Below are 23148 nucleotides of genomic sequence, written 5' to 3' on the forward strand. Positions count from 1 at the left end.
CTTTGACTTTATACTGTAAATTTTTAGTGCCAGTTTATCAAAATCGGCAACGAGAGTTGAAGAATCGGGCTTTTATACTTCTATTATGAATCGAAATCTGAGTGATTTGCATGATAATAGTTTTTCCCACAAACTCACCGAAAGCTTTAAAATATTCACTTTGAACGTCTGATAAACCCGTATTAGTGAACTGTACTTTACTAGATATAATGGTCGGGATACAGTCAACTCTCTCTAAGACGGACACCGTCGGGACCGGCCCCAACTGTCCGTGTTAGAGAGGTGTCCGCTTTATAGAGAGTTGAGGTAACCTGACACCAGAAATTTTGAGATGATAAAGCTTAACGGCTATGCACAACGGATACACGTCTGTTTTAAGTCGCTTACTTTAGCAAAACCTAACAAGTGGAACAAAAATAATATCAGAATTCGACTCATTTGCTCATTACAAACGGTAATACTGTAAGTATAACACTATCTCTTCAGTGCCCATGCGCAGAGAAGTAATACGTTATAGCGGATTGTTTTTGGTAAGTTTGGTATTCTGATGGCGCTGACTTACTATGATATATGTCGATACCGTGTTTTGAAGTATTATTAACTAAAAAATAACTTTTTGTGCATGTCCGTTAGCGGTTTCAAAGTGTCCGTTGTCCGTCTTAGAGAGGTGTCCGTCTTACAAAGAGTTTTGTCACAGTAAAATGACTGAAAAACGGCAGGGACCATAACCAGATGTCCGTCTTATGGAGGTGTCCGTCTTATAGAGGTGTCCGTTAAGAGAGAGTTGACTGTATATCGATCACTAGCAATCAATCTCCTGCGATTATACATTAAGACAACCCGGCATGAATACGTTTTTGAAAAAGGTTTTTCGTGATCCGTGAAAGGCTTTTTTATTTCGCGTGAATTGCAAAATGGCTGTATATTATTTTCGTGAAACGTGATCTGGTTACATAGCAGTGAACTGTGAATCGTCTTTTTTTACAAAAATTGCAAAATGACTGCTATCTTTTTTTCCACGAAATGTGACTGCAAACCGTGATTCTTTTTTTTACTAAAAACAATTGCGAGTAAAAGTTTGAAACAAGACTACATGTAGTAAATTGGGTGACCAGTGTGTGGGACTGATTGTTATTCTGGGCCCCAGGTCACTTAATACTCCGATCGGTAATTTAACACCTTTTAACTTGGTTTTGTGTAATGGCTACTTTATTTTATTATGCGTTACACTTAAAATGACCATTTGTTTTTTCGTGAAATGTGATCTAGATCCCAGCTTTTATTTACCACCCTCACTGAGATTAACCGACCATTTTGACATACCTTAATTTTAGCGAGTTGGGCTAAAATCGCTAAATTAAGTACTCGCTAAAATTTGTCTCGGTGAAATTTAATTAAAAGGTCGGGCAACAGTTAAGAACGTTTGGGAGAGAGCTGGGATCGCCGGCATCGTGGAGATTAACTGATTTCCAATTCACTTTGTTCTTTCTGACAATGATAATGTTCGTTCAATTTCAAGTGACTTTGATCTATTGCTGAACATTTATTTCCATCTTAGCTATGTATTAAAAGTGTTTTTTTTTTTTAATTTTTGGAAAATCGCTAAATGTAATAGTCGCTAAATCTTGCTCAGAAAAACTCGCTAAAATTAGTAGTCGCTAAAAATAGTAACCTTTTAAAATTGTCATAGTCTGTAAGATTCGAACTTTGTCCGGACACCGTACCTCACCGATTTCGCTGAAATTTGGCATGCAGTCTTGTTTTAGGGTCCTAACTACCAAATGGATATTAAAAAGTTTCAATTCTTTTTATTTTGGAATATCGAGAAGGCCGATTTGAAGCTTCCGTAACGGCCCGCTAATATGGCGGATCGAAGGTGTTCTTGTTACTTCGACACTGAACCTTTCGTCACAGTTTCTCGATCATACTTGGTACAGTTATAAAGAACTATCTTTCTTCTTTCAATTTATTAAAATAGATTCGGCAAATGTTGAGTTTGAATGATCAACGGCCAAGAAGTTCGAAGGTATGTTAACGATGTTTTGAACAGCCTCAAATTCACTACAAAATGAAAGGCTTATAACTCCACTGTTATCTCGATTTAGAACTAGCCATTTACCATGAACAAAGCTTGTTTATTGGTGAATTGATTCAATTAATAAAAAAGTTGGGGAAATGTAACAGTTAAGAATAAAAAATTATAGAACCTCTAGTAAATTGGCCATTTCAGCGCCATTTCAGCGGATCAGCTCATTTAACAGCACATAATCGGGAGAAACATGAGAGGGTTACGGTCGTTTAAAATAAGCAGTTTTCATGTATTCTTTGCTTATCTTAAACAAATACATGATCTTTACCAAAGATATGGCGATTTTTGAGCGTACGATCGTTTTTCCAAATTTTTATATCGGCAACTTTGTTGTCGAGATTATACGCTGTTGTTATTCAATATTCGTTTCACAAGAACTTCTGTTGCTCGCATTTTCCAAATCACTGTTTAAGAAATTGCCCATTCCGTAACAGAGTCATTCTTAATGTTTCTTTAAAAATTACTAGGAATGCAAGAATGTCATAGAACGGTTTTATACCAGTGAAAATACCTGTCAGACATAACTTCAACTGTTCGTGTTATCTGGCTGTTTTCCCGAATATGCAAATTAAGAGATTCTTAAAGTGCCTATCTTTAACTATTTCACGCTTAAAAATTCCTCTAAATCTTTTCGCCTACCTTTTGGCCAAACGAAGTTTTGTGTCTCCAGGTAAATTGCGCGTTATCAGCAATGAAAGACGAAAAGATACAGAAGCTCGAGTAAAATTTAAACTGCTGTGAAATGGACATCGTTTGAGCTTGACGTGTATTTATAGATTGCGCCCAGTTAATTAAGTTAATTCATTTGGCGATCAGATAAAAATCAATGAATGATCAGAGTTAAAAAGAAAAGTCCATTTCTAAGCACGAGAGACACAGATATTTGTTTCAGAAGCATTTATGCATAGAAATACCGGTTTATTATTGACTGACGCGGTTAAAAATACTCGGCTTCCAGCGGTAAATCTGCATTTATAATAGCTGGGAGTTTTTTTTTTTTTTGGTGTTGTTGGAGGGGTGGGGGGGGGGGGGGTGGTGAAAGTGGTTCCACCGTACCCTCTTTATATCTCTGGACACAGTGGTCTGAATGTTGAACTAAAGAGCTAATCTGCTAATAAGCATAATGCGAGCTGATTTTGAAATAAACATGACTTTACGTTTGTGTCATCACTAATTATTACGTTCGAAGAAGGCGTGGCTTACTTGCGGCAAGAACAACGTTAAAACAGTGAAGCTAACACATTTTCCTCATTGAATTGAAATGAATGTCGAATCAATTCTTTTTATGGCAAGTTAAAAGAAACAAATGTTTTTCGTCCAGATTTTTACAAAAAGAAAGCAGGTGAGTACTTGGCTGTTTTTGTTTTCTCGGAATTTTTTTTTTATCACAGTCGAACCTCTCCATAAGGACACCTCATTAATACGGCCGTCTCTATTACGGACAATCTCCGATTCCCCGACAAAATTCTCATTTATTTTCTTTAAAAAAGTCTCCATTCGTTCGAAGAAGGCGTGGCTGAGTCGGGGCAAGAACAGCGCAATAACAGTGGAGGTAACGCCATTTCAACAACAAAACCAGCCAAGTACTCACCTGCTCTCTTTTTGTAAAAATCTGGACGAAAAACATTTCTTTCTTTTAACTTGCCCTAAAAAGAATTGATTCGACATTCATTTCAATTCAATGAGGAACAAAAGAGGACGCGGAGGCACCAATTCAACCCCCCCCCCCCCACCCCCTCCAACAACAACACCAAAAAAAAAACCAAACTCCCAGCTATTATAAATGCAGATTTACCGCTGGAAGCCGAGTATTTTTTAACCGCGTCAGTCAATAATAAACAAACGTAAAGTCATGTTTATTTCAAAATCAGCTCGAATTATGCTTATTGCCAGATTAGCTCTTTAGTTCAACATTCAGACCACTGTGTCAGAGATATAAAGAGGATACGGAGGCACCACTTCCATCCCTCCCCCCCCCCCCCCCTCTCCAACAACACCAAAAAAAAAAAAAAAAACTCCCAGCTATTATAAATGCAGATTTACCGCTGGAAGCCGAGTATTTTTAACCGCGTCAGTCAATAATAAACCGGTATTTCTATGCATAAATGCTTCTGAAACAAATATCTGTGTCTCTCGTGCTTAGAAATGGACTTTTTTTTAACTCTGATCATTCATTGATTTTTATCTGATCGCCAAATGAATAAACGTAGTTAACTGGGCGCAATCTATAAATACACGTCACGCTCAAACGATGTCCATTTCACTGCAGTTTAAATTTTACTCGAGCTTCTGTATCTTTTCGTCTTTCATTGCTGATAACGCGCAATTTACCTGGAGACACAAAACTTCGTTTGGCCAAAAGGTAGGCGAAAAGATTTAGAGGAATTTTTAAGCGTGAAATAGTTAAAGATAGGCACTTTAAGAATCTCTTAATTTGCATATTCGGGAAAACAGCCAGATAACACGAACAGTTGAAGTTATGTCTGACAGGTATTTTCACTGGTATAAAACCGTTCTATAACATTCTTGCATTCCTAGTAATTTTTAAAGAAAAATTAAGAATGACTCTGTTACGGAATGGGCAATTTCTTAAACAGTGATTTGGAAAATGCAAGCAAAAGAAGTTCTTGTGAAACGAATATTGAATAACAACAGCGTATAATCTCGACAACAAAGTTGCCGACATAAAAATTTGGAAAAAACGATCGTACGCTCAAAAATCGCAAATATGTTTGGTAAAGATCATGTATTTGTTTAAGATAAGCAAAGAATACATGAAAACTGCTTATTTTAAACGACTGTAACCCTTTCATGTTTCTTCCGATTATGTGCTGTTAAATGAGCTGATCCGCTGAAATGGCGCTGAAATGGCCAATTTACTAGAGGTTCTATAATTTTTTATTCTTAACTGTTACATTTCCCCAACTTTTTTATTAATTGAATCAATTCACCAATAAACAAGCTTTGTTCATGGTAAATGGCTAGTTCTAAATCGAGATAACAGTGGAGTTATAAGCCTTTCATTTTGTAGTGAATTTGAGGCTGTTCAAAACATCGTTAACATACCTTCGAACTTCTTGGCCGTTGATCATTCAAACTCAACATTTGCCGAATCTATTTTGATAAATTGAAAGAAGAAAGATAGTTCTTTATAACTGTACCAAGTATGATCAAGAAACTGTGACGGAAGGTTCAGTGTCGAAGTAACAAGAACACCTTCGATCCGCCATGTTGGCGGGTCGTTACGGAAGCTTCAAATCGGCCTTCTCGATATTTTCAAAAATAAAAAGAATTGAAACTTTTTAATATCCATTTAATAGTTAGGACCCTAAAACAAGACTGCATGCTAAATTTCAGCGAAATCGGTGAGGTACGGTGGCCGCGAACGTTTACAAAAGCTCGAAAATTATGGAGTATTACACTTAAGGTACTTATTTACCTGTGTTTGGACCTATTGGCGGTGTTATGTTCCAGCTTGTGGTCTCCTCGTGGCAGGTCCATTTCAGAAGATGTTGTGTGCTCCTCGTGCTTTTCTGTAAAGGCCCGGCCAAACGCACGCAACATTTCAACTCAACATCTTGTAACATTGTTGGATCGTGTTGCGAGACGCGTTCGAAAAGGTATCTTCGTGGCCTGGGCCCAGTTGTTAGTCGAGTGGCGTATGTTACTACTTGCCATTCTCATCGTCAGAGCTGCTTGTCTCTTTAATCCGGCATGCAGAACCCGTGCACATGCATGGGACCCATGATTTGAATTGCTGGGTTTAAATAAAAGGAACAGCCAATCAAATGAACCGTTTCAAATTCCCTTTGCTAATACGATTGTTAATTCAAAACGGTTGATTTGATTAGCTAGACTTGAAACTCCTAGAAGATAACAGTTGCCAAACAACGTCTCAAGGTTTCCAATAAACTGGCAAATGAAGCAAAACCCTCTTTCATGTTAACTGTTGATGAAATTCCCGTAAATGATCTAATAAACGCGCAGGGTGTCTGTTAAATTGTAGGGGTCTTAGGAGGGGGCATTAAATGAGGGTCTGAATGGGGGGGGGGGGGGGTTAGTGTTATTTGCCCATAATTTTTAGTGTTTGCTGTTACACTGGTCAAATTTTTAATGGTAACTGTTTCAGGAGAAACACTATAATTAGTAAGCAAATGAAAGATCATCGCAGTAATGTACTCAACTTAAGCAGTTGAGAAAAGCAAGCCTGAAAAAAAATTTAGGCTTGAACGGGAATCGAACCCATGACCTCTGCACTAGTATCGCAGAGGTCATGGGTTCGATTCCCGTTTAAGCTGGAATTTTTTTTCAGGCCTGCTTTTCTCAACTGCTTAAGTTGAGTACATTACTGCGATGATCTTTCATTTGCTTAAAATGTATATCCGCAGTACAAATATATGAATTTCATATATTCATTTCACTATAATTAGTGTTTGGATGCTTTTTCGTGAAAAATTTTAGCATTGTAAATTCTTATCTCCTCTTCAGAGATCACATAAAATCACTCCTCAACTAAGAGAAAATTTCGGATTCCTCCTCGGAAATCTTTGGACATCTTCGGAAATCTTCGGCAGTCTTTGGGAACATTCGTGGGTCTTCGGAAATCTTCGGCGGTGTTCGGGAATATTCGGCAGCTTTTGGAAATCTTCCGAAATGATCGAAAATCGTTCGAAAATGGCCGAAAACTTCTTGATATACTAAACAAATCTAAACATAATTCTCATCTCCTGTCGTTTCCGGTTGATGTTGTTTCCGGCGCATAACGGAACATAAAAATTTCCAATTTCACAACGCGCGCAAATAACATGGAGAAAACTATGCGTCTTTAAACTAAAGACGTTGAGTCATATTCAGCATTTTCCAAAATCGCCAGAGGTCCGTCTATTTTTCCATTCTCTTAGGTACGCAGAATTACAGGAGGGTGGATATCAACTTTTTACGACATTTTTACTCCCGTGAAAACCATGGTCGTTATGATAAAAATACAAAGTATGTATTAGAGTGCAGTTTCCAAACTATTGGGTGAATTAAATTAAATTTAGAGCAAGTACAAACAGTTCGTTCTACTCCGCTATACTCGCTCGCTCTTATTGGGAAACTGGTCCATCGCCGTTTTCTCCTCAGTATTTGTCGAGTTGTCACAACTGCAAATTGTCAATATGAATTAAGCGAGGACTTGCTTGCTAGTACACAGTATTGAAATAATGTAGTAAAACAGCTTATTGGGGACACAGAGGCACTGTGGGAGCAAGTGAATCTGCGAAATGGTGTTTGGGAACAAACTGAAAGTTATTAGAAAATAACCAAGTTGGACTAAATCATGATATTCGAATTTGAATCTCGATACAACTGAGAAACAAGCAATCACAGTATACTTTTTTCAAAGGTTAATCTATTGCAACACATGCACGTGTTATTGAAAATTACGGAAAAAATATTATAGGGCGATACTTTCTACGGCTTTAGGTGACAAAATGCAGTTCAAATTCCTGTTGTTTACCATTTTTTTCACTTTACATTAACTTGGCTGTTTTTTTTTTTATAAAATGTTAAAATTTCCATCGTCTTGTACAGACAGTAACGCCCTAACTATTACTTAGACTTACACAAAATCTATCGCATGTCGTTCAGTTTTCGGCCATACTGACTCGTCAGCACCTCTTGCATGTAAAGAACCGCGTGTGTTCCGCGGTATAGAAGCTCAATGCATGTAGTGATCCCACGGATAATATGGATGTTGCCCGTACGGTACATGCATGCCCTGTCTGTGAAATTGGAGCATTCCATAATGTGGTACAAACGTCGAAGAGGTTGGCTGACACATGTGACAAGAAAGAGCTAAGGCAGGCATGGGTAAGGGATGCGGAATGAACCCACTATCTAAAGCAAATGGAGGAACCTGCGTCGCCTTGCGTCTGGAAAAATCTCCTCGGCTGAACTCGGTCACGAAGCTGGGATGAATACGCCAGCGGCAGCCTGACCTATGCAAAGCAATTTCATCTGGCTGGAAGCAGTCGTGAAGGGATAGATTGTGGCGGATTGTGTTCTTCCAACGGACTCTGTTCTCTGTGAATTCAGGATAGTTGTCTTCGATGAAGCTGTAGATCTCGGACAAAGAGGCTTCTTTATGCCGAGAACTGAGAATGGCATTGGCAATGACCTCGATGTAAGACAAAGGACACGAATTTCGCTTTCGTTTTTCTTTCTTTTTGATCTGAATGATGATTTAACACGCCCTCTTTTGTCGCGTTAACCGCAAGGTTATCTTTTACAAGTAACAGTTTCCATTTTCACAAAGACAAATTATCATGCGAACAATAAAAGACTGCTAAACGAAATAAAGCTTTCTACAAGTACCTTTTAGGCAAAACAACAAAGTGCATTAATTTTATATACCTTTTTGTTTGGGATCGTTGTTTTACTAACATTCCAAAACGTCTCAAAGGCATCTGGTGTCTCAAAGGCGCACGGCAACGTAATTTTACCATACTCGATCACGCCAATGGATACATCTGAACCACAGAATGAATAAGATGAAACTTTTCGGAGTAACGTATGGTGAATGACTTAGAATTTTTTATTCAGTGATACGCTTGAATATAACCATTGGATGCTGGTAGCTAACGAGTACACGTTGTTGTGGATACATTGTTGCTGATGATGTTTCTTGGGTGGAAAAACAAGCGGGATACAAAACAAGTGTTTTGTGTCTGGGTTTTCATGCCGCGCAAACGGGGAAACATTTGCGGCGGACACAAAATGTTTCTGACAAAAATCAAAAAGCATTTTTTTGTGTCTCGGATACATCTTTTGTGTCCGCGACAAATGTTGCGTTTGAGGCCAAACGGGGAAACATTTGTGTTCAAAACTATGAACTTTCCGCAACATTGTATCCTCATTTGCCACCATATTTACTGTTTCAATGAAATCAATCATTTCAAAATAACTGATAACTATTACCTCACTTCGTTTATGGCCGCGTATTAGACGCTGTTCCTTTGACTTTATATTGTAAATGTTTAGTGCCAGTTTATCAAAATCGGCAACGAGAGTTGACGATCAGTAGAATCGGGCTTTTATACTTCTATTATGAATCGAAATCTGAGTGATTTGCATATTATAGTTTTTCCCATAAACTCACCGAAAGCTTTAAAATATTCACTTTGAACGTCTGATAAACCCGTTTTAGTGAACTGTACTTCACTAGATATAATGGTCGGGATATATCGATCACTAGCAATCAATCTCCTGCGATTATACATTAAGACAACTCGGCATGAATACGTTTTTGGTAAATGTTTTTGTGATCCGTGAAAGGCTTTTTTATTTCGCGTGAATTGCAAAATGGCTGTATATTATTTTCGTGAAACGTGATCTGGTTACATAGCAGTGAACTGTGAATCGTCTTTTTTTTTTTTTTACAAAAATTGCAAAATGACTGCTATCTTTTTTTTCCACGAAATGTGACTGCATACCGTGATTCTTTCTTTTTACTAAAAAAAAATTGCGAGTAAAAGTTTGAAACAAGACTACATGTAGTAAATTGCGTGACCAGTGTGTGGGACTGATTGTTATTCTGGGCCCCAGGTCACTTAATACTCCGATCGGTAATTTAACACCTTTGAACTTGGTTTTGTGTAATGGCTACTGTATTTTATTATGCGTTACACTTAAAATGACCATTTGTTTTTTCGTGAAATGTGATCTAGATCCCAGCTTTACCACCCTCACTGAGATTAACCGACCATTTTGACATACCTTAAGGTTACTATTGTTAGCGATTTTAGCGAGTTGGGCTAAAATCGCTAAATTAAGTACTCGCTAAAATTTGTCTCGGTGAAATTTAATTAAAAGGTCGGGCAACAGTTCAGAACGTTTGGGAGAGAGCTGGGATCGCCGTCATCGTGGAGAATGACTGATTTCCCTGAGGACCATTTTCTAACATTTGCAATTCACTTTGTTCTTTCTGACAATGATAATGTTCGTTCAATTTCAAGGGACTTGGGTTCTATTGCTGAACATTTATTTCCATCTTAGCTATGTATTAAAAGTGTTTTTTTTTTTAATTTTTGGAAAATCGCTAAATTTAATAGTCGCTAAATCTTGCTCAGAAAAAATATTAAGGTACTTATTTACCTGTGTTTGGACCTATTGGCGGTGTTATGTTCCAGCTTGTGGTCTCCTCGTGGCAGGTCCATTTCAGAAGATGTTGTGTGCTCCTCGTGCTTTTCTGTAAAGGCCTGACCAAACGCACGCAACATTTCAACGTAACATCTTGCAACATTGTTGGATCGTGTTGCGAGACGCGTTCGAAAAGGTATCTTCGTGGCCTGGGCCCAGTTGTTAGTCGAGTGGCGTATGTTACTTTATTTTTTTTTCAGAGGGCACGGTAACGAATCCTGCAATCTGATTGGTTCTTAGCGCGGGCAAGATTCTCCTATATCTGCCCACGGGCCACGGTAACGCTTTCGTGAGTTTTTGTCTTGTGTTTACGAAAATTGAAACAGTTTTTTGTGCGCAAATTTAAGCTTTTATAGGCTAAAACTCGCTACTTCATGGAGTCAGACAGCCCTGAATGGCATAGTGAGAGCGAATTTTATTATCCCGATGAGGTAGACGAGAACGTAAACACTGAAAACATTGACAAATGCAAGCAAGTCAACGAAGCGACCGACAAACAGCAACAGTTCTTGGCTGAAGTGCATGATTTTATCGAAGAACAAAGGCCTGAAAACACGAAGAAAAAGACTCTGTATGACATAAATGTTTGGAAACGATATCTAACTTCAGCTGGCGAAGAGCGAAACATTGAAGACATACCTGCAAAGGACCTCAACCTTCATATTTCCCGTTTCTTCATAGAGATAAAGAAGAAAGATGGCGGCCAGTACGAGCCAACGTCACTAACTTCGCTTCATCGAAGTTTACAACGGTATTTGAACGACCACAGTTCAACCCTCAATATCCTGAAAGACAAGGAGTTCTCCTTGTCCCGAGATGCCCTTTCCTCAAGAAAAAGGCAGTTATTACGCGATTTCGGCAAGGGAAATCGCCCACAAGCCGCTCGTCCTTTGACAGATGCAGAAGAAGACTTGATGTTTGAGCGAGGCGAATTTGGCGACCAAGACCCTGAAGTCCTGCAAAGAACCGTCTGGTGGCTCTTGTCACTCCACTTTGGGTTCCGAGCACGTGATGAGAGTCGAAAGCTGAAGTGGGGTGATGTAAAGCTCCAGATTAATGGTGAAACCGGCAATGAAGAACTGGTTTGGACCGCGGAGAGAGGATCAAAATGCCGCAGTGGCGAAGGACCTGGCCGGCCATTCTCTCCAATAGCACAAGCAAGCAACAACACACGCTGCCCTGTTTTCTTTTACAAAGCCTTCAGAAGCCATCGTCCGACAGAGATGAACAATCCAGAGTCACCATTCTACCTGGCAATTAAACACAAACGAAAACCAAGCGATGCAGTATGGTATATGAATGCTCCGCTTGGAAAGAATTCTATCGGACAGTTTCTGAAGACGGCGGCAAAAAGAACGGGATTACAAGGGAACGTAACAAATCATGCAGTCCGAAAAACATCCATAGGCCGTCTACTGGATGCAGATGTCCCTCCTAATTACGTGGCACAACTAAGCGGCCATAAAAATCTGAAGAGTCTCGATTCGTACAAATCTGCTTCTCTCACTCACCAGCGGAAAATGTCACTCGTACTGAGCCGCTCAGAGCACATGGAACACAACGCAAGCACCACGACAAGCAACGCGCTTGCAGTAGCTACAGCATCTGCCAGTACAACCGAGCCCAATACTTCAGTTTATCCTCCAGAAACTCCAGGAGCAGCATCAGCGAAGGGTTTGTTCTCTGGCGCCACAATTGGCAAAATAGAAGGCTGTTCATTCACCTTCAATCTTGTTGATGAATCAAAGCAAGGCAAAAATCCGAAAAAACGCCGCATTATTATTGACTCTGATTCTGAATGAAAAACACTTTCACACACGCTGAAGTTGGACTTTTGTACCGACAAATTTTTGTATGTGGTTCAATTAACTTTTACATCTCGGTGCATCCATAGCTTTTCAGATGTATAATATAAATTTTCAATGACATTATATTCTGCGAAATTTCAAACGCGGTTGATGCCACACGGCATTTTGATTGACAGGTCGTTTTTTTGACAAGGAATCCATTAAAGTGCAACAACAAATCCATTTAAGTGCAAAAGCGTATTTCAAAACGGTTTTTATTAGATGAGAAAGTTGAAAACTATATTTAAATAAAAATATTTCCTCTTTGAAACTGTCAGTTTGTCGTAGTTTACTGCATTCGCGTAGCGCGATGTGTGTGCGGAAAGGGTCATCATGAAAGTGATATGAAATGGAGAAAAAAAAAAATAAATAAGTTATTTACCGGCTTAGGGTCGGTCCGTATAGTGAAAAACTGTCGGGGGGGGACCTCGGTCACAGTTTTTCACTATACGGACCTCCCAGCCGGCAAATAACATATATATATTCCATTCTCATCGCCAGAGCTGCTTGTCTCTTTAAGCCGGCATGCAGGACCCGTGCACATGGGACACACGATTTGAATTGCTGGGTTTAAATAAAAAGAACAGACAATCAAATGAACCGTTTCAAATTCCCTTTGTTAATACGATTGTTCAAAACGGTTGATTTGATTAGCTAGACTAGAAACTCCTAGAAGATAACAGTTGCCAGACAACGTCTCAAGGTTTCCAATAAACTTGCAAATGAAGCAAAACCCTCTTTCATGTTAACTGTTGATGAAATTCCCGTAAATGATCTAATAAACGCGCAGGGTGTCTGTTAAATTGTAGGGGTCTTAGGAGGGGGCATTAAATGAGGGTCTGAATGGGGTGGGGGGGTTAGTGTTATTTGCCCATAATTTTTAGTGTTTGCCAATTACACTGGTCAAATTTTTAATGGTAACTGTTTCGGGAGAAACACTATAATTAGTAAGCAGATCAAAGATCATCGCAGTGATGTACTCAACTTAAGCAGTTGAGAAAAGCAAGCCTGAAAAAATTCAGGCTTGAACGGGAATCGAACCCATGACCTCTGCACTAGTATCGCAGAGGTCATGGGTTTGATTCCCGTTCAAGCCTGAATTTATATCAGGCTTGCTTTTCTCAACTGCTTAAGTTGAGTACATTACTGCGACGATCTTTCATTTGCTTAAAAATTATATTCATTTCACTATAATTAGTGTTTGGATGCTTTTTCGCGAAAAATTTTAGCATTGTAAATTCTTATCTCCACTTCAGAGATCAGATAAAATCACTCCTGAACTAAGAGAAAATTTCGGATTCCTCCTCGGAAATCTTTGGACATCTTCGGAAATCTTCGGCAGTCTTTGGGAACATTCGGGGGTCTTCGGAAATCTTCCAAAATGATCGAAAATCGTTCGAAAATGGCCGAAAACTTTTTGATATACTAAACAAATCTAGAGATGATTCTCATCTCCTGTCGCTTCCGGTTGATGTTGTTTCCGGTGCATAACGGAACATAAAAATTTCCAACGTTGCGAATTTTACAAGCGTACATTTCATAACGCGCGTAAATAACATGGAGAAAACTATGTGTCTTTAAACTAAAGATGTTGAGTCATATTCAGCATTTTCCAAAATCGCCAGAGGGCCGTCTATTTTTCCATTCTCTTAGGTACGCAGAATTACAGGAGGGTGGATATTAACTTTTTACGACATTTTTACTCCCGTGAAAACCATGGTCGTTATGATAAAAATACAAAGTATGTATTAGAGTGCAGTTTCCAAACTATTGGGTGAATTAAATTAAATTTAGAGCAAGTACAAACAGTTCGTTCTACTCCGCTATACTCGCTCGCTCTTAATGGGAAACTGGTCCATCGCCGTTTGCTCCTCAGTATTTGTCTAGTTTTCACAACTGCAAATTGTCAATATGAATTAAGCGAGGACTTGCTTGCTAGTACACAGTATTGAAATACTGTAGTAAAACAGCTTAGTGGGGACACAGAGGCACTGTGGAAGCAAGTGAAACTGCGAAATGGTGTTTGGGAACAAACTGAAAGTTATTCTACTCAAGAAAATAACCAAGTTGGACTAAATCATGATATTCGAATTTAAATCTCGATACAAGAAACAAGCAATCACAGTATACTTTTTTAAAGGGTTAATCTATTGCAACACACGTGTTATTGAAAATTACGGAAAAAATATTATAGGGCGATACTTTCTACGGCTTTAGGTGACAAAATACAGTTCAAATTCCTGTTCTTTGCCATTTTTTTCACTTTACATTAACTTGGCTGTTTTTTTATAAAATGTTTAAACGTCTTTCGTCTTCAGTATACAGACAGTAACGCCCTAATTATTACTTACACTTACGCAAAATCTATCGCATGTCGTTCAGTTTTCGGCCATACTGACTCGTCAGCACCTCTTGCATGTAAAGAACCGCGTGTGTTCCGCGGTATAGAAGCTCAATGCATGTAGTGATCCCACGGATAATATGGATGTTGCCCGTACGGTACATGCATGCCCTGTCTGTGAAATTGGAACATTCCAAAATGTGGTACAAACGTCGAAGAGGTTGGCTGACACATGTGACAAGAAAGAGCTGAGGCAGGCATGGGTAAGGGACTTACCCATGCGGACTGAACCCACTATCTAAAGCAAATGGAGGAACCTGCGTCGCCTTGCGTCTGGAAAAATCTCCTCGGCTGAACTCGGCCACGAAGCTGGGATGAATACGCCAGCGGCAGCCTGACCTATGCAAAGCAATTTCGTCTCGCTGAAAGCACTCGTGAAGGGATAGATTGTGGCGGACTGTGTTCTTCCAACGGACTCTGTTCTCTGTGAATTCAGGATAGTTGTCTTCGATGAAGCTGTAGATCTCGGACAAAGAGGCTCCTTTACGCCGAGAACTGAGAATGGCATTGGCAATGACCTCGATGTAAGACAAAGGACACGAATTTCGCTTTCGTTTTTGTTTCTTTTCTTGTGTTTCTTGCGTGCTAACGTTTTTCTTATCGCTTGGGTCGCCAGATGATTTGCGAAGACGCTCCCTCTGATTCAGTTGCTCCACTTTCTTCATTTTCACGTTAGCTTAGAAACTTACGCAAGCCAGCAGAGAGTGCAAACTACACCAGACAGGCCAACGGCGCGTTGAAATAAGAGTTATCTGAATGATGATTTAACACGCCCTCTTTTGTCCCGTTAACCGCAAGGTTATCTTTTACAAGTAAGAGTTTCCATTTTCACAAGGCAAAATTATCATGCGAACAATAAAAGACTGCTAAACGAAATAAAGCTTTCTACAAGTACCTTTTAGCCAAAACAACCAAGTACATTAATTTTGTATACCTTTTTGTTTGGGATTGTTTTTTTTTTTTCTTTAAGGCTTTACTAACGTTCCAAAACGTCTGAAAGGCATCTGGTGTCTGAAAGGCGCACGGCAACGTAATTTTACCATACTCGATCACGCCAGTGGATACATCTGAACCACAGAATGAATAAGAGGAAAATTTTCGGAGTAACGTATGGTGAATGACTTAGGGCCTGTTTACATGATTCCGGAATGACTTTCATTCCGGAACGAAACTCGTTCCGGAATGAAGTTCGTTCTGCATTTACATGACAGAGTCGGTCGGTTCAACCAAAGGCATTTTCACGTGCGTGGTTTTCGCGCGAGGTCAAAACAAGATGGCGCATGTTTCGCGTAAACATATTTTTGTGGCCATTAATGGCCGTATCTGCAATTTTAACGAGTAATTTGACCATAGAGCTGCTTCTTTGGGCTAAACAGTAAATGCTATTACGTTTTTCGCTCTGAATTCAAACTGTGGAGTCCGTATGCGGTTTCGCGAGTTGCGGCTTCATCTCGGAACGAAATTCGTTCTGTGTTTACATGATACCAGAATGAAATGTCATTCCAGAACGAAACTTTCATTCCGGAATGAAAACCGGAATGAACTCATTCCGGAATGACTTGACTTTCGTCTCGGTATCATGTAAACAGATACAGAGAAATGTATGGGGATGGAATGAACTCGTTCCGGAATGAAAGTCATTCCGGAATCATGTAAACAGGCCCTTAGAATTGTTTATTCAGTGATACGCTTGAATATAATCATTGGGTGCTGGTAGCTAACGAGAACACGTTGTTGTGGATACATTGTTGCTTATGACGTTTCTTTGGTGAGCAAACAAGCGGGATACAAAACAAGTGTTTTGTGTCTGGGTTTTCATGCCGCGCAAACGGGCAAACATTTGCGGCGGACACAAAATGTTTCTGACAAAAATCAAAAAGCATTTTTTTGTGTCTCGGATACATCTTTTGTGTCCGCGACAAATGTTGCGTTTGAGGCCAAACGGGAAAATATTGTGTGTCCGCAACTATGAACTTTCTGCAACATTGCATCCTCATTTGCCACCATATTTACTGTTTCAATGAAATCAATCATTTCAAAATAACTGATAACTATTACCTCACTTCGTTTATGGCCGCGTATTAGACGCTGTTCCTTTGACTTTATATTGCAAATGTTTAGTGCCAGTTTATCAAAATCAGCAACGAGAGTTGAAGAATCGGGCTTTTATACTTCTATTATGAATCGAAATCTGAGTGATTTGCATGATAATAGTTTTTCCCACAAACTCACCGAAAGCTTTAAAATATTCACTTTGAACGTCTGATAAACCCGTTTTAGCGAACTGTACTTTACTAGATATAATGGTCGGGATATATCGATCACTAGCAGTCAATCTCCTGCGATTATATATTAAGACAACCCGGCATGAATACGTTTTTGGTAAAGGTTTTTCGTGATCCTTGAAAGGTTTTTTATTTCGCGTGAATTGCAAAATGGCTTTATATTTTTTCGTGAAACGTGATCTGGTTACCTAGCAGTGAGCCGTGAATCGTCTCGTGAAAGTTTGAAACAAGACTACATGTAGCAAATTGCGTGACCAGTGTATGGGACTGATTGTTATTCTGGGCCCCAGGTCACTTAATACTCCGATCGGTAATTTAACACCTTTGAACTTGGTTTTGTATAATGGCTACTGTATTTTATTATGCGTTACACTTAAAATGACCATTTGTTTTTTCGTGAAATGTGATCTAGATCCCAGCTTTACCACCCTCACTGAGATTAACCGACCATTTTGTACCTGTGTTTGGACCTATTAGCGGTGTTATGTTCCAGCTTGTGGTCTCCTCGTGGCATGTCCATTTCAGAGGACGTTGTGTGTTCCCGTGCTTTTCTGTAAAGGCCCGGCCAAACGCACGCAACATCTTGCAACATGGTTGGATCGTGTTGCGAGACGCGTTCGAAAAGGTATCTTCGTGGCCTGGGCCCGGTTGTTAGTCGAGTGGCGTATGTTACTACTTTCCATTTCCATCGCAAGAGCTGCTTGTTTCTCTAATCCGGCGTCGGCATGCAGAACCCGTGCATATGGGACACACGATTTGAGTTGCTGGGTTTAAATAAAAGGAACAGCCAATCAAATGAACCGTTTTAAATTTCCTTTGTTGATACGATAGTTCAAAACGGTTAATTTGATTAGCTAGATTTAAAAACTCCTAGATGATAACAGTTGCCAAACAACGTCTCAACGTAAAGCAAAACCCTCTGTCATGTTACAGTTAATGAAATTCCCGTAAAGGATCTAATAAACGCCCGGGGTGTCTATTAAATTGTAGGGGTCTTAGAAGGTGGTGTTAAATAGATATGAGGCATTTATACTATTTATAAGAGAGAGGTGTTAAGTTCTCTTCAACTTTAACAACGTAAGACGCGTAGTTTGCTCGCGGAGTAAGATACAACGCAAAACTGCGCTAATGGAAAGCCTAAAGATGTCGTCCAGGGTGGACGTGTTCATCGTCATCGGGGTCAGCCATGTGCGTTGGCATCGTCGGCCTCTTCGATTTTAAAAATACTTTTAAATTGCTTGATTTTAAATTACTCGTTTCCTTGGTTTTTTAGGCGATTCTCTGTAGTGGAACTCTTTGTGACCGTTATATCGTGGCATTAGTCATTTTCCCTTTGCTTGATTTGTAATAAAATATTCCCTTGCCCGACATCCCATAACCTTTCTAATGGTGCGTCCCTGTTTTTGTTGGAATTTTGAAAAGACTCTTCAATCCCTGCATGTTCGTATGCATTATTAATGACCACAAAAATAATATAAGTGTGCGGAGAACAGACCTCATATTTTGCAACCTAAACCACAGGTTTCAAACACGGGATTTGAAAGATTGGAGTACACCTAGAATCCAGTAGCTCAACGACAGAATAGGAGGCGGAGATGATTGACATCCGGAGATGATTGACAGTCGTGGACCGTCGTTTTGCCTATCACTTGGATGAGAGTGGGGTTTTCTTTTATTTATTTTTTTTTTCATGCGTTTTGTCTTCTTTTTACGTATTTAATTTATTATTTATCTCTTTTTTATATATGTATCTCTTTTTTACTCTGCACTTTGCGTTTTCGAAACTTACGTTTTTCTGTAGCAAGTGCCCACTCAGTGTTTAGGACATGTCTAGACTTTATTAGCCTGGTACTGTCTACTTGTTTATGTATGCATTGGGTTTAGTTGGCATCAAAATGAAGAGCTCGCTGGTTCTTGTCTTGTCGCTGTTTGTTTTGTTAAGTTTACTTTCGATCCAGTCCTGTATTTGTTGTGATAAAACTGTCGGAAGACGAGGAAATAGAAACCCGTGTGCAATTGCAGATGACATATATGATGCTTTACTTATGCTTGTGAAAGGAAAACCACCCTTTTTCTTGTAAAAGAACAAAGCACAGCTCAAAAGTCTGAAAAGAGCAAAAAGGTTTTGTTCTCTAAAGATCGTCGGGTGTTGAGGAGTTCGGAAATTAATCGCCTTGTTTCTAATGAATTTCATCGCACAAAAAGAGCTGGTTCAAGAAAGATTGTATGTGTTACGAATGGATTCGGTTTGGTGAAGTAAACGTTTACCAGACTGAACGCAGGATTCTCGGTAACACAACAATTTTACTCAATTCCAGCTTAACATGTCGCACCCTTCGACAATCAACTCAAAAAACTTCTCGTCTGAAGTTCTTCTCCGGCGGAAAGTCTCTATCACGTGGCCTAAGCGAAAGTCTAAAAATAAACATCCTCGTGGGAAAATACGTCACATGGACAATGTCACGAACAATGTCACGCTCAGTTTCGGAAGTAACACAATTTTTTGTAACATAACCCCCTCTTGAAAAGAAATTTGCTAACATTTCTCAATAATAACGAAAAATTGACTTTACAGAATTGGGGGTAGTCCAGTGTCTTAGATTTGTCCTTCTTACTCAACCACTCGGCTCAGGTAGTCTGCTCCAACATTGTCTGATCCCTTGATAGCTTCAACTTTCAGGTTATAGCTCTGAAGAAAGATCGCCCAGCGCATAAGACGACTGTTCACGAACTTAGCACTGTTCATGTACTTGAGAGGCTCGTGATCTGTCTGCAGTACAAAACGTACTCCATACAAGTATAGGTAAAATCTCTTGATCCCCCACACAATGGCTAAACACTCCTTCTCGATAGTAGAATAATTCCGCTCCGCGTTGGACAGTTTCTTGCTAGCGTAACAAACTGGAAACAGCTTTCCTTCATGCTCTTGCATTAGAACAGCGCCAAACCATTATCTGATGCGTCAGTTCTCAAGTAGTACGTCTTGCTAGGATCAGGGAGATGCAGAATTGGCGTGCTTGTAAGGTGTGCCTTGACTGACTGATAAGCTCTCTCCTGGGCTTCACCCCACTCCACTCTGTTTGGCTGGCCCTTGCGTGTTAGGTCCGAGAGGGGAGCTACCACTGCAGCGAAATTTGGGATGAAATCTCGATAGTATCCGGCCAATCCCATAAACGAACGTATCTGCTTCTTGGTGCTAGGTCTTGGGGCGTCTCTAATCTTAGCCACGTTATCCTCATAAAGTCCTACTAGACCACACTGCAACTGATGACCAAGAAACTCAACACTGTCTACGCCAAAAATGCACTTGCTTGGTCTGACTGTCATCCCGAACTGTAGTAGTCGCTTGAATAGCTCACGAAGGGCTTCGAGATGCTCCTCCCACGTACGGGTGTGGACTAGGATATCGTCCCAGTAGAATTCGACGTTTGGCAGACCCTTCAGTAACCTTTTCATGGCGCGTTTAAGGGTTGCTGCGGAATTAACCATCCCAAATGGCATTTTCAAGAACTCATACAACCCATCAGGCGTTACAAAGGCTGTCTTCGGGATATCTTCCTCCGGTATGGTTATCTGCCAGTATCCTTTGCTAAGGTCAATCTTCGAAAAGTACTTGTCACCGTTTAATTTCTGGAAAAGCTCCTCTGCAGTTGGCATTGGTTCAGGATCAAATACAGTTAGCTTGTTTAACTTTCTGTAATCAACGCATACCCTGTTCGTCCCATCCTTTTTCTTCACAACAACAACGGGTGACGAATACGGCGAATTAGATTCTCTGATCACGCCCATCTTAATCATATCGTTAATATCCTCCTTAAGAGATTCTCTGAGGCTGTACGGAACAGGATACGGCTTAGATCTGACTGGCTCCTCTGACGTAAGCTTGATGTGGTGCTGAACCAAGTTCGTGGTACCAGGCGCTTCGGTGAATAGACTTGAGAACTGGTGTGCCAAGTCCAGAAACTCATCTCTTTGGTCATCTCTAAGATTGGGTCCTGTAGTCACGTCACGGATAGACTCCTTCGGTACATATCCTCCAATCTCCAGGAAGTCGGCTTCAGCGTCTGTCTCCTCAGTCTCAGCCTCAATTGCTACCGCGGACACTTCTGCTGGCTCCTCTCGCTCAAAATACTTCTTGAGAAGGTTGACATGGTAAACTCTCTCTTTGCCCTTGACTTTGACCTTGTAATCGTTAAGGCCTACAACAGCGCTGACTTCAAAAGGGCCTTTCCACTGCATTAGCAACTTGTTGTGGTCAGTTGGCAGTAATACAAGTACCTTGTCCCCTGGCTGGAGCTTGCGGACCTTCGTTTTGCGGTCATAGTAGTGCTTCCCTTTCTGCTGGGATTTCTGCAACTCACTGTGGGCAAGGTTGAGAGTATCTTCTAGCTTCTCGCGCAGCTCGAAGACATACTGGTAACTGTTCTTTACTTCTGGTTCTTCTACTTCTTTCGTCCACAGTTCCTTCAGAATGTACATGGGTCCTCTGACAGCTCTCCCATACAATAGCTCAAACGGTGCAAATCCTGTAGACTCCTGGGGAACTTCACGGTAGGCGAACAGCAGCGGGTTGATGTAGCGATGCCACTGCTTTGGCTGCTCACTGCACAATCTTTTCAGCATTAACTTCAGTGATCCATTAAACTTTTCGGTCATACCATTACACATGGGGTGGTACGGAGTTGTCGTCAGCTGCTTGATGCTCAAGAGACGCATTACCTCCTTCATACATTCAGAGACAAACTGTGTTCCCAGATCGCTAAGGATCTCTTCCGGTACTCCAAGGCGGCTGAAGATGTCTACTAGGGCTTCTGCAACGGTTTCTGTATCAATGTTCTTCAACGGCACAGCTTCTGGGTATCGAGTTGCATAATCCACGAGCGTCAGTATGTATCTGTGACCTTCCTCGCTTGGCGGGCTTATCGGACCAATCAGGTCGATTGCTACTCTCTTAAACGGCTTGTCAATTATCGGCATCTTCTCCAACGGGACTTTGGGGACTGATCCCTTTGGTACGGTCTTCTGACATACATCACAGGATTTACAATGTCGCGTGACATCTCCTTGGATACCAAGCCAGTAGAACGCAGCCTGAATTTTGTCAGCTGTCTTCTTTATGCCCATGTGTCCACCCATTATTGACCCGTGAGCTACATCCATGATTTGGCGTCTCAACGGGGTTGGAACCAGAACTTGTCTCACGGGCTTTCCACTATTTACGTACGGGTGCTTGTAAACTCGATACAGGACTCCGCTCTTTCGCTCAAATGAGATCTCAGCTTGGCCCTTCACTCGAGTGTCATCGCAGTCCCAGTACTTCTTCAAACTCGCATTCTCACGCTACAACTGCATAAGCTTCTCTCTATCTACTATGGGACTCTCTGATGAACTTGGTACCTTCAATGGGGTATGTTCTCCGGCTTTCTAAGCTTGACCTCTAGTGGTCACGGCACACGCTTCCTGCCAGCTGGGGTCAGGGTCATCTGCGGCTCTTGCACCAAGCACATTACCAACGATAAGGTCATAGATCGCATTGGGGAGGCACTGTGCTTCAACTTCTCCTGACAGGTAAGGGGTGTCCACAGTGATCTTTGTAATAGGTACTTTTCTCACAGTATTGTCTATAAGCAGCATACAATTGAAGTCACCAGTGTACTGCTCCTCTGAAACTAACTCCTTCTTTACTACAATACCACTGCAACCAGTGTCTCTCAGAACATCCACTGTCTTTTCACCCACTCTACCCTTTACAACAGGCATCTTGCTTCTAGCTCCAGTTAACGGCTCCACGCACGCATTGCTAAGCAACGGAATCCTTTTTCCACAGGCTAAAAGGAGCTGATCCTCTTCAATACAAGACTTGACTTCCTCTGGCGTAGCGTTTAGCTGGGGTGGCTGAACTAGACAGCCCGCACTCACTTGGTCACGTGGTGCTGCAGGTACACGAGGCTTACTCGATCCTCCAGCCTTCGGCAAATTCACTTTGAGAGACACTTGGCAATTTCTCGCTTCATGTCCTTGCCTTCCACACAAGAAACACGACCTTAATACGGCTTGACAGTTGGGAGCTTTATGCCCCCGACCATTGCACTTGTAACACTGTACCTGGCTAGGCTGAATGGGCGGTTTCTTTGCGTCATCATCCTTTTGGGGTGGGGCTGGTGGTCTACTTCGTCCACTACTAAACACGTGCTTTCCATGAGCTTGTAAGTATTGATCAGCAATCTGGGATATCTGTTCCAGTGTCTCTGGAGCCCTTTCACGTAAGTGAATGGCTAGTTCCTTCGGACATGAATTGATGAATTGCTCCTTGACTATCAAATCTCTTAGGCCATAAAAGCTCTT

At 40.7% G+C, this 23148-nt stretch overlaps 2 protein-coding genes across 2 annotated transcripts; both read right to left on the minus strand.

Moving 5' to 3' along the window:
* Positions 1-14730: 14730 nt before the first annotated feature.
* On the minus strand, positions 14731-15183 carry LOC144648266 (forkhead box protein I2-like). The gene has a single exon (XM_078507883.1). The coding sequence runs from the start codon at positions 15181-15183 to the stop codon at positions 14731-14733; it is 453 nt and encodes a 150-aa protein (XP_078364009.1).
* A 4551-nt stretch (positions 15184-19734) lies between these two features.
* Positions 19735-21939, minus strand: LOC144648267 (uncharacterized). Its single transcript, XM_078507884.1, has one exon. The coding sequence runs from the start codon at positions 21937-21939 to the stop codon at positions 19735-19737; it is 2205 nt and encodes a 734-aa protein (XP_078364010.1).
* Positions 21940-23148: the final 1209 nt, after the last annotated feature.

This window comes from Oculina patagonica, chromosome 4 (assembly GCF_052425735.1).
Source record: "Oculina patagonica isolate OP01 chromosome 4, crgOcupat, whole genome shotgun sequence".
In the NCBI taxonomy this organism is placed as follows: Eukaryota; Metazoa; Cnidaria; class Anthozoa; order Scleractinia; family Oculinidae; genus Oculina; species Oculina patagonica.